The sequence below is a fragment of the Pituophis catenifer genome, unplaced genomic scaffold (assembly GCF_029215685.1).
Source record: "Pituophis catenifer annectens isolate HBS135680 unplaced genomic scaffold, rPitCat1.0.hap2 SCAF_12, whole genome shotgun sequence".
NCBI classification, from domain to species: domain Eukaryota; kingdom Metazoa; phylum Chordata; class Lepidosauria; order Squamata; family Colubridae; genus Pituophis; species Pituophis catenifer.
In genome coordinates, this window is record NW_027256892.1 from 24,529,393 (window position 1) to 24,541,720 (window position 12,328).

General features: G+C 48.3%; 1 protein-coding gene across 2 annotated transcripts in view; it reads left to right on the top strand.

Moving 5' to 3' along the window:
* Window positions 1-12,328, top strand: part of MCAM (melanoma cell adhesion molecule) — a 34,763-nt gene that overhangs the window by 8,465 nt on the left and 13,970 nt on the right. For both annotated transcript variants that reach the window (XM_070952515.1, XM_070952516.1), the window contains exons 2-5: window positions 7,657-7,787; window positions 8,885-9,095; window positions 9,239-9,309; window positions 10,218-10,305. In XM_070952515.1, the coding sequence (XP_070808616.1) occupies window positions 7,657-7,787; window positions 8,885-9,095; window positions 9,239-9,309; window positions 10,218-10,305 (501 nt within the window). The remainder of the gene's footprint in view (window positions 1-7,656; window positions 7,788-8,884; window positions 9,096-9,238; window positions 9,310-10,217; window positions 10,306-12,328) is intronic.

Below are 12,328 nucleotides of genomic sequence, written 5' to 3' on the forward strand. Positions count from 1 at the left end.
TTAAGGAGCCTTGATAGCACAGTGGTCTAAGCACCCTGTTATTAAGACCAGCTGCCTGCAATTACTGCTGGTTCGAATCTCTCCAAGGCTCAAGGTTGACTCAGCCTTCCATCCTTTCTAAGGTAGGTGAAATGAGGACCCAGTTTGTGGGGGCAATAAGCTGACTTTGTATAAAATATACAAAAGTGTGAAGGCTATTGCTTAACGCATTGTAAGCCGCCCTGAGTCTCCAGAGAAGGGCAGCATATAAATCAAATTTAAAAAAAAATGTTTTTTTTTTTAAAAAAAGAGAATCGCAACCCTCTCCCATAATTTGGGCCCCAAGCCGCCTTCTGGTCCTCCCCGTGCTCCTTCCTTTCCTTAAAATATCTACCGTTGTTTTCTGTTTTTGCTCTTTGGCAAGTGACACCTGATGATACAAATCCTTCTGGGGGCATTTTGGGGGCTGATAACCTCCGGATCTGTTCTGAGACTTTGCTCCAATTCTCCTTTTAAAGCCATTGCGACGGCCATTTTGGCTTCGTTGCCTCTTTGGCAGGGAGGACGGGAGATTTATGAACTGGAGAAAGAAATTCCGTCTTTTCTGCCTTTCATCTCCTTCCAAGCAGCTTTGTGGAATGACCTCCGGGTTGCCATGTTGTGAGAAACAAGACAACCGTTTTATCACGGCTCCCTGTGTCAGGGAGACGATTAAACATCTCTCTCTCTCTCTTGGACTGATTTGTGTCTCCTCGTTCAAAGTCCTCCAGGCTTTGGCCAAAAGAACAAGGAGGGTCAACTTGGTGCAACTCTACACTCTGTCTGAAATTGTCCAAGCTTCCGTTCTGGATCTTTTTCTTGCAAGATTCTTGCTGGAAACCATTTAGAAAATGGTTCTTCGGTTTCATTTCAGGTTCCGGTTGAACCTTTTCAGCCCAGAGTGAAAAGTGATCTTCGCATATAAGAAAACCAATTCATCTTTAAACCTTGTTCCTCCGATTCTTGCTTTGATTTGAGTTCACCCTTTTCGTTCAATAGTTCACTATATCTAACAAATTTGTTCCCTTCTAAATACGACCGAGTATGAAAATGCTTCAATCGTCGATAACCGGACTGGAATTTTTAAATAGTGTTGTTTTTTTAATCTTCTCCCAAATTAATAACAAAGCTTCACGTATATAATGTCTTTTGAAGTACCCCTGTGTTTTTGTTCCCTTGTACCATAGAAAAGCATGCCATCCTAACAACAAGTGGTATTTTACACTTAAAAAACAACAACAAAAAAGCCACCTTAATTGAATGTTTTGGCCCAACCAGTTTTTGCTTTCCAAAAATGGTTGTTTTTTTTAAGAGTGGTCCATGATCTCCAGAGATCATCTCAACCATCAACTTCCCAAGGAAGGCTTCACCTTTTCAGAAGGACCCAGCCTAGACTTTCTTGACATCTGTAAGCCTCTCCTCTCCTCCAGAACAGAGGTCTCCAACCTTGGCCACTTTAAGCCCGGCGGACTTCAACTCCCAGAATTCCCCAGCCAGCTGGCTGGAGAATTCTGGGAGTTGAAGTCCGCCCGGCTTAAAGTGGCCAAGGTGTGAGACCCCTGCTCCAGAAGGCCACCTTATTATTTATTTATTTATTTATTTATTTATTTATTTATTTATTTATTTATTTATTTATTTATTATTTAAATTTTTATACCGCCCTCCTCCCGAGGGACTCAGGGTGGTGCACAGCCACAATAAAACAACATATATCCATAACATTTAAAAACAGTTTAAAACATATTAAATAATTTGGCCCTTATATTAAAAAACTAAAAAACTAAAACACCCATTAAAATTTGTTATTTAAGCTAGCTCAGCCTGTTGGAACAGTAAAGTCTTAAGGGCACGGCGAAAGGGACGTAGGTCGGGGATCATACGTATCTCCGGGGGCAATTCATTCCAGAGGGCAGGTGCCCCCACAGAGAAGGCTCTCCCCCTGGGGGTCACCAGTCGGCATTGTTTGACCGACGGCACCCTGAGGAGTCCCTCTCTGTGGGAGCGTATTGGCCGGTGGGAGGCTATCGGTGGCAGAAGGCGATCTCGTAAGTACCTAGGTCCTAAGCCATGAAGCGCTTTAAAGATAGTAACCAGCACCTTGAATCGCACCCGGAAGACCACCGGGAGCCAGTGCAGCTCACGCAGGAGGGATGTTACATGGGTGCGCCGTGTCGCTCCCATAATCACCCACGCAGCCGCATTCTGGACCAGTTGGAGCCTCCGAGTGTTCTTCAAGGGGAGCCCCATGTAGAGAGCATTACAGTAGTCCAGACGGGAAGTGACGAGGGCGTGAGTGACCGTGCGCAAGGCGTTGACTGATGCATCCTTGAAAAGGCTGTTCCAAGCTTTGCAGAGATTTCCAGAAGGGATGGACTACGTTCAGATCTGGTCACTCTTGTTCCCAAAGACGAAAGAGGATTTGGGGAGGGGGGGTGTCTCCTTCCTTTTCCTCTCCTTGGTTTCTTTGCCCGGGCAATTCTGGGTGGGCGTTTTTTTGGAATGGTGGAGAAGTTTTGGGAGAGAATGGAGCTTCTATTCCCAGCTCCTCTTCTCTGCAGCCTTTGGAGTCGTTTAGAAAGTTTTCCCCCCTGGATCCTCGGGGGCCTTCTCGCCTTCAATCAAGCCATTGTGCTTTTGGGCGGGGGGGGGGGGTTGTCTGCCCCTATTTTCCTGCAGGGAAGTGGAAATTCGCTTTTGAACTTTGCTCCGGGCTCCAGGCCTGATGGGAAATGCCGAAGGGCTGATTCCGTCAGAAGGAAGCGGGGTGTCCAAATCAGAAATCCCTCCAGCAGCAAAAGCTCCTTTTGTTTTTGGGTACGCCCTCCCTCGCTTTGGGCTGGCTGCCCCACTGTTTGACGAACCGGCCCCCGTCTCTCCTCTGGACACCCCCCTGCTTCCGTAAGAGTGTTGGCAGCAGCTGCTCTGACGTGCCAGCCGCCAGCCTTGTGCCAGCTTTGGGACAGCAGAGGAACAAAAGGTTGGCTTTCTGACTTGTGCCCAGTGGCACGCGGTGGACATTCCTGGCGCATGAGGTGGTCGTGCAGGCCGGAAGTCATCCAGCAGGCCAGCCTGGACAGTGAGAGGACACAACCACAGCGTGGTCCCTCCCAACAGAAAACTCTTAGGCCTTTCTGTCCGTTTTCCCAGCCCACCATTTAAAACTTGCTCTGAGAAAGAATTGCAATGGGAAGAGTGATACGTTGGCTCATTCTGGGTAGGATCCTACAAGAATTTCCCCCCCATCTCTTCAAATTTGGCCAGAATGGGTTTCTCAACATCAGCTCAAGGTCAACTTCTGCAGCATCAATGGAGGCCTCCATCCATCTTTGGCCTGTCTCCTGAAGCTGGTTACTCTCCACTCTTGCTGGCCAGTCCCAAATCCACGTCAGGGTTTCCTTGGTGGTGATTATCCCAACTTCATCGGATCTGGAATGACAGCAAGCCATTTAGATCAGGGGATCTCCAACCTTGGCAACTTTAAGACTTGTGGACTTCAACTCCCAGAGTTCCTCAGCAAGCAAGGCTGGAGTTACCATCCATCCTTTTAGCTGAGCTACAGAGCCTTCAAGGATGGTCCATCCTACCGAACATGAACCTGTGACACCTTCATTGTCTGGGATGAACCGGAGCTCACAAGTGCCAAGAACCTTCTTCCAGAGGTCCAAGCGTTGGCTGTTTTATGCCCTGAAGCTTGTTTTCTTCCTCACGACTGACCAAGACTTATCAGCCTCCTCCAAGGCCCTGCCCCAACACCGGATCGATTGAAGCCCATTACTTCTCCTCTGGACCGTGGCCAGCAGCTCCATTACTTGGCATGGAGCTGGAAACAACCTCAGCCACCGACCCATCAGCGAGCAGCCCTTGCTTCACCCATGGAGATCTTTTGAGGACTCATCAAATGGGGTGGGTGGAGGGGAAGTCACCTAGACGACTACCTCGATTGATTACTCAGCTCCTCTCTCCTTCCTAACAGTGTCCAGCCTCATCCACGCTGCTTAATGAGTGGTTCTCTTCCTCACTTTGTCTCCCTCCTTCCCTCCTTCCCCCTCTCTTTCTCCCCTCCTTCCCTCTCTCTTCTTCCCTCCCCCCTCCCTCTTCCCTCCCTCCCCCTCCTCCTTTCTCCCCCTCCCTCCCTCTCTCCCTTCTTCCCTCTCCCTCCCTCCCTCTCCTTCCATCCCTCTCTCCCCCCTCCCTCTTCTTCCCTCCCTCTCCCTTCTTCCCTCCCCCTTTCTCCCCCTCCCTCTCTCCCTTCTTCCCTCTCTCCCTTCCCTCCCTCCCTCTCCCTTCCTCTCTTCTTCTCTCCCTCCCTCCCCCTCTTTCTCTCTCCCTTCTTCCCTCCCTCTTCTTCCCTCCGTCTCTCCCCCTTTTTCTCCCCCCTCTCCCTCCCTCCCCCTTCTCTTTCTCCCTCCCCCCTCTCTTCTGTCTCTCTCCCCCTCCTTACAGTGTTCAGGCCCGGAGTCTCCACAGAGGGATCAGCACACAAACCAGAGCAAATAAGTAAAGAGAACAAACTGCTGAAGCTTGTCCAACTCAATCAGCCGGGGCCTCCTTCTTCGTAAGGCCGGTTGCATGGAAACGTCACGCCTCATCATGTTTCACATTTGCTGAAGGTCATCTGTGCTCACTCGGGGGTTGTCCCTGGTGATGTCCAGCTGGGCAAGGATGTTGACTTCATTTGGGAAGAGACAAAAGCTTTGTTCTGGGCTACCAGAGAAGAAGTCATTCAAGGAGCCACTAAACCATTGCGTGTGTCCCCCAATTCTTCCAACAAAATTCTTCCACCAATTGTCTACCACCAAGCCAATTGAGAAGAAAGAAAGAAACGAAGACTTCCTGCTAGCTTCCCATCAAAGAGGAACCAAGTCTGGCTTCTTTTTGCTTTTTCTTGATCAGCCAAGGAAGTGAAGTTCTACCACCACTTGCAGGGAATCAGGTGCTCCAGGCCACCGACTTGGTAGTCCAACCTAAACTGGCTGGTCATATTCATCTTGCAACCCAGAGAGTTCTCCATCTCGGCCTAATTCATAGCTTGGTTCTCATTCACAGGAATCTCATTATGGGCTTGCTAGTCCTTCGTGGCTGCTGGTGCTTTTTTTAGAGGGGGAGGAGATGTGGTAGATGGGATTCCCAGTCCTCTCCTTGCTGCAAAAGTTCCTCATCGGGGAAGGAATATTTAAGAGTTAATGCCTGCCTCTTATCCTTGAGTCAAGCCTGATGGTAGTAACCCCCTAGTGAATAATACCATTGGATCAGTTCTATCAATAGCTTTTATTTAGTCTTAACTGAATAAAACCTCCATATTTAGAAGGACTGGGTGTCTAAGGCAGTTTATGAGAAGGGCTGTGGTTTCTTGGCAAGTGAGAACACAATGATGCAAGAAGACCATTGACTCTCTTAGATCTTTTTTCCAGTCTCCCTTGCTTCTTGGCTTCCTTGTCCAGGCAAGTTGGAGTCCTTGCTACATGACAAGCCCGGGTATCATCAGAAATAATTTGGGATCCCCTTCCATGATGCAAGAGGAAGAACTGAATCCCCACCTGCCAAGTCCAGAAATCGCGCCCACTTGGCGAATGCCTGGAAACCCAGCAGATGTTCAGCAAACGCGTGGGTTCCTCTCCAAACGGAGTGGAGGGGGGGGAAGGATAGGGTAGAGCTGCCCAGGGAGAGGCGTCTCTCTCTCTCTCTCAAACAAGAATGGTTTTGTGCAGGATATTCATCTCCAACTTTGCACCTGCTCCCTTTTGCAAAGAGGGAAGTTTGCTGGTTTTGAAGTTGATGGGAATGATCTTCTCAAGGCTAGTCTGGAAAGAATTGTAACTGCAACCCCTTTAAAAAAGAGAGAGACAGAGCCAAAGAGGGCTCTACCTTTTGGAGAGAGTTTAGTGGTCAAACATGGGACCAATGAAAAGAGATTGCCCAAAGGGTGTATGAGAAAAAACCCCAAACGGGAGCAGCCACCATTCTACCACCAATGGTGGACATGTTTACAAGCCCAAAGCTATTGGAGTAAGATAAAGGATTGGCTCATGGAGATTACAGGAGTTAGCTTTCAACTGAGACCAGAGGTCTACTTATTGGGAATAAATCCTGGGGGTATAAGGAAAATAGACTGGTACCTTTTTTTTTTTTTTTTTAATTTGATTTATATGCCGCCCTTCTCTGGAGACTCAGGGTGGCTTACAATGCGTTAAGCAATAGCCTTCATCCTTTTGTATATTTTATACAAAGTCAGCTTATTGCCCCCACAAACTGGGTCCTCATTTCACCTACCTTAGAAAGGATGGAAGGCTGAGTCAACCTTGAGCCTTGGCGAGATTCGAACCTGCAGTAATTGCAGGCAGCTGTGTTAATGACAGGGTGCTTTAGATACATATTACCACTGTGACTAGATTTTGGCACGCGACGCCATCACTAGTCTAGGTTCTCCTCCTTGCGCAGGGGGTTGGACTAGAAGATCTCCAAGGTCCCTTCCAGTTCTGTTCTGACGGATTGGTAGCTATTTATTCGGTGCTCCCTGGAGGAATTTCGTTCTAGAGAACTGTGAGAGGAGTTGCTGCAACACAAAAGGGTGCGTTCTCCGTATTTATACATTTCGGGAGAGGAGGAGGAGAAAGGGATAATCGCACATATGCCAAGATAACAGATGATATAAGCATGAATAGTCCCTAATTAGCAAACCTCGAGTTATTCCCCTGCCCATCTACGGTTACTACCCTGAAGAAAGAGTTGTTGTCTTGAAAAGGAGCGTTTCAGTTGTGTTGCCATGGCAGTTGTGATAAAACGGACTGAGAAACGGAAGATGTCAAGGTCGCGCCAATTAGTTTGGAGTCCTTCTATATTTATATCTGGTTTACACGCTTCCATTCCTCCCAAAGAAAAATTGCTTTTCCTCACAGGAGGTCTCTTGAACCTTCACACGGTCCCTAAGCGACCGTCATAAGTCAAGGACTGCCTGTGTAGTTCTAATCTGCCTGTCAAATTGATTTTCCTAATAGGGTGGACAGGAGGCCAGATCGGTGGTGAAATTCAAGGTTTTTTTACTACCGGTTCTGTGGGCGTGGTGTGGCATGGTGGGTGTGGCAGGGGAAGGATACTGCAAAAACTCCATTCCCACCACACTCCAGGGGAAGGATACTGCAAAATTCCCATTCCCACCCCACTCCGGGGGAAGGATACTGCAAAACCCTCATTCCCTCCCCACTCCAGGGGAAGCATACTGCAAAATCCCCATTCCCATCCCACTCCAGGGGAAGGATACTGCAAAACCCCCATTCCCACCCCACTCCAGGGGAAGGATACTGCAAAATCCCCATTCCCTCCCTACTCCAGAGCAAGGATACTGCAAAATCCCCATTCCCTCCCTACTCCAGAGCAAGGATACTGCAAAACCCCCATTCCCTCCCCACTCCAGGGGAAGGATACTGCAAAATCTCCATTCCCACCTCACTCTGGGGCCAGCCAGAGGTTGTATTTGCTGGGTGTCCGAACTGCTCAAAACTTCCTCTACCGGTTCTCCAGAACCTGCTGAATAGCACCTCTGGACCAGATGCTGGTGGCAGCCCTGTGGAAGCTAGATAGATATGACTGTAGCCTTTAATTCTGTTTCCCCCCCCCCTTTTTTTTTTTTTTATCCTCCAGGAGATGCAGAAACAAATGTAGAAGTTTCCATGCCAGATGTGGTAGAAGCCGAAATTGGGGAAACAGCTGTCATTGACTGTGAGTTCTCGCTCCCAGAGAACAGCAGCTACACTTACATCAACTGGTTTTCTGTAAGTCAAACAAAAAAAATTAGCTTTTTGGGGGGTGGGGGGCAGAGGCTGAAGAAATGTTGGCTTCCGTTCCAAAGGTGGAACTGTATGGAATAGGAGTCTCCAACCTTGGCAACTTTAAGGCTTGAGGACTTTAACTCCCAGAATTCCTCAGCCGGGGTCTCCAACCTTGGCAACTTTAAGGCTTGAGGACTTCAACTCCCAGAATTCCTCAGCCAGGGGTCTCCAACCTTGGCAACTTTAAGGTTTGGCTGGCTGAGGAACTGGGAGTTGAAGTCCACAAGTCTTAAAGTTGCCAAGGTTGGAGACCCCTGGTATGGAAGCTTCTGAGTAACACAGGGTTCTGGGGCAGCCGTGCTGTCTCACCTCTGCCTCCTTCTCCTGTGGGTTTATCTTTTTTGTGATCACGGCTCTCCGTGTTTTTTTTTTCCCCCTTTCTCTCTTTTGCAATCCTAACTTTTGCCAATCTTTTCCGGAGTGTAAAACGGTGCTGGCACCATAAAGAGGTTTGGGTCGTTTCAGAGTTTTATCTTCTTTTATCTTCGGTTCCTATTGATTTTATTGTCATTTCTTCGATGGTTGCGAGCTGGCCAGAGTCACTCCGAGTCGGGCAACATACAAGTTTCTTTTTTAAAAAAAAAAAAAAAAATACTGCTGCTAATAATCATCATTCTGGAAGCGGCAAGCAGGGGAATAAAAATGGGATGACTTCTTAGCTGTTCTAAATTGTTCATTTTAAAAATAAAAATAGCGGGAATTGATCGATTTTAAAGCAGAAAGCAGCTTCTTGGAACCAGAAGTTCAACACTGCCCCCAGATGACAATTTATTTAAAATTACTCTGGAGGAAAATTCTTAGTCCTGGTTTTACAGACGTTTTCCCCCTCCCGGAGGCTCAAGAAAAGCCTCCGGAGCCCGGGGAGGGCAAAAACACCCCCCCTACCCGCCACGGTGCAGGAGGCTGACTACACCACGCCCACCATGGCCACGCCCACCCAGCAACCGAGCAGAGAACCCCTTGCTAAAATTTTTGAAGCCTACCTCTGGTCCTGACCCTCTCCCCTTTCTCTTCCTCACCCCCTTTCTCGGACTTTCCAGGGGGAAAAAATGACACGGAAGAGAATCATCTCCTTGATCCAAGACAAAGAGGACTGGGCAGAAGACCAGTACAGAGACCGTCTGAACATCGCCAAGAATTTCTCCCTCGTCATCAAGAAGGTCACTCCGCAAGATGCCAAGCTCTACATCTGCCAAGTGGGGCTCGGCAGCCTCGGCGTCGGCGAGAACCGGACCAAGCTGCAGGTCTCAAGTGAGTGGATCCAGCCCCACAAAATCCATACCTCAAGTTTGGCAGGGTGGGGAGGTGGATTTGCAAGGAAGGTCCAAGCGATGGAAAGACTCTTCCTTCGGCCACACAACCTGACCTCCGTCTTCATCCTTCTTCTCTTCCAGAAGCCCCGGAACTACCTGAGTTTCAGCTGGCGAAAGATGGATTTCGAGCCGCTGAACCCACCCTTCAAGAGGTAGGGATTGCTCTGTGTTTTAAGAGCTCTGCAGGGTGCTTCACCCCAAAATTTGGACCTCTGTCCATCCCCTGCTCTGAAGGCATCTCTCTTGAGTTTTAATTCATAAGACTGGGATAAATTTGTGGCAGAAATGCTTATTTGGGGACAAGTAGATGTCCTTGGAACAAAGCAGGTATGCACAGAATAAGGGGTTGATATAGTCTGCATAATAAAGGACGCTGTGGCTTAGTGGCTAAGACGCTGAGCTTGTCGATCGCAAGGTCGGCAGTTCAGCGGTTCGAATCCCTAGTGCCGCGTAATGGGGTGAGCTCCCGTTACTTGTCCCAGCTTCTGCCAACCTAGCAGTTCGAAAGCACGTAAAAAATGCAAGTAGAAAAAGAGGGACTATCTTTGGTGGGAAGGTAACAGCGTTCCGTGCGCCTTTGGCGTTGAGTCATGCCGGCCACATGACCACGGAGACGTCTTCGGGCAGCGCTGGCTCTTCGGCTTTGAAACGGAGATGAGCACCGCCCTCTAGAGTCAGGAGCGACTAGCACATATGTGCAAGGGGAACCTTTACCTTTATAGTCTGTATAAGCTGCATAGAAATCAAATCCCTTAGATCAGGAGTGTCCAACTTGGCAACTTCCAAGAACTGTGGATTTCAACTCCCAGAATTCCCCAACCAGCATAGCTGGCTGAGGAATTCTGGGAACTGAAGTCCACAAGTCTTAAGGTTGTTGGACATCCCTGCCTTAGATGATGGTTGCCAAGGGTGGATTTGCCCAACCTTTTCCCCTTTAGCTCTCTAAAGGGCGTTATCTATCTCCAACTTGGAATTTGAACCGGGAACCCATATTAATATCTGAGCTGTCTACCCCTAGAGAACTGCAAGAACTGATCTTGTCAACGTTTCTATTCTTCAGATAGCAACCTGTACTGCCCGCAACGGCTTCCCAGCTCCAAGCATCGTGTGGTACAAGAACAGGGAGGCCCTGCAGCCCAAAGACGAAGGTATGTCCTCCTGTTGATGTTCTCCAAAGGTCACCTCAGACCCGGAGCCAGAAAAGGGCTCACAAGACCATCCAGGAAAAGGAAGGGTCCTTTTCTAAGGTTGGCTGTCAGGTTTCAATGTCGTCTCAAATAAAATAAATTGCATTTCCAAACAAATAGTCTTTGAAGAAATCTTTCATTTTATTAAGCACGACAACCTGTCCCCGATTGTGGCGTAGCCAACTCTGACTTCCTGACCCCAAACCTTCCCTTTCTGTTCCCCAATTCTCTGCGTCTCATTGGCCCTCTTCCAAATCACTCTCCCCATATCTACTACTTCAGCTCCCAGGAATATCCCCCCTCCCATCTCATCTCCTAGGGGATATTATCTTCAGGGAAAATAAGTAGGTGAGAAGTCAAGCGTCCTCTTGCCAGCTGCCCCACTCTTCTCCTTCTTATGTCAGCACTAGAGTAAATGCAGGTTGAAGTGCTGACATCGGCATGTTGTGATCCAAGAAAAATCTCACTGTGTTCTACTATTTCCTGTCCTGTGGGTGAGAACGATGTCCAGGGGAGCCTTGTTTCCCCAACAGAATATGTTTAGTTCTTTGGGGTGGCATATGAGGATGATGGCTTGGTGGGGGCCCATCTTGACTGAAAAGCAAAGAGGTTGAAGCAGGGGTGAAATCCAGCGAATTCTGACAGGTTCTGGAGAACCGGTAGAGGAAATTTTGAGTAGTTCGGAGAACTGGCAAATACCACCTCTGACTGGGCCCAGAAAGGGGTGGGAATGGGGATTTTGCAGTATCCTTCCCTGGAGTGGGGTGGGAATGGGGATTTTGCAGTATCCCTCCCCTGCCAAACCCACCAAGCCACACCATACCCACCAAGCCATGCCCACAGAACCAGTAGTAAAAAAAATTGAATTCCACCACTGGATTGAAGCAACAAGAGTAAGGAGAGCTCCACAGTTGGTGGGTCAAGGAGAAGATGAGATGGAAACCTTTTGACTTGGAGCAGGAGACACCAATGTTTGGACCTTCAGACTCTGTCCAATGGGAATGATGGCTTAATAGTAGGCAAGACTTCCGAATATGACCGATTTGGCTGAAACAAGATTGGCGTCCAATCTTGACAGCTTGAAGACTTGTAGACTTCAACTCCCAGAATTCCCCAGCCAGCATGGGGAATGGGGGATTCTGGGAATTGAAACCCACAAGGCTTAAAAGTTACCACGGTTGGACACTCCTGGGCTAAACCATGGTTACACAAAAGAAGGAACTTCTCCTTGTCTGAATATATGATGCCGTCCTCGATCCACTATCTCAAAAAGGATCGATTCAAAGTCTATGGAGATTCTCATCCAGGTCGTGGTTGTCCCAAAGGTGCTTTTTTTCAAGAGGCAACTGGAATTTCTGGTTTTTCTTTGAAGATGTTTTGCTTCTCATCCAAGAAGCTTCTTCAGCTCTGACTGGATGGTGAGGAAGGAACGAAGGAAGTGAGAAAGAGAAGGAGGGAGGGAGGGAGGGAGGGAGGGAGGGAAGGAAGGAAGGAAGGAAGGAAGGAAGGAAGGAAGGAAGGAAGGAAGGAAGGAAGGAAGGAGAGGGAGGAAAGAAGGAAGAAATGGAAGTCTATGGAGATTCTCATCCAGGTCACGGTTTTCCCAAAGGTGTTTTTTTAAGAGGCAACTGGAATTTCTGGTTTTTCTTTGAAGATGTTTTGCTTCTCATCCAAGAAGCGTCTTCAGCTCTGACTGGATGGTGAGGAAGGAACGAAGGAAGTGAGAAAGAGAAGGAGGGAGGGAGGGAGGGAGGGAGGGAAGGAAGGAAGGAAGGAAGGAAGGAAGGAAGGAAGGAAGGAAGGAAGGAAGGAAGGAGAGGGAGGAAAGAAGGAAGAAATGGAAGTCTATGGAGATTCTCGGCCATCCAGGTCATGATTGTCCCAAAGATGCTTTTTTAAGAGGCAACTGGAATTTCTGGTTTTTCTTTGAAGACGTTTCGCTTCTCATCCACAAAGCTTCTCCAGCTGTGACTTCTTCAGTCAG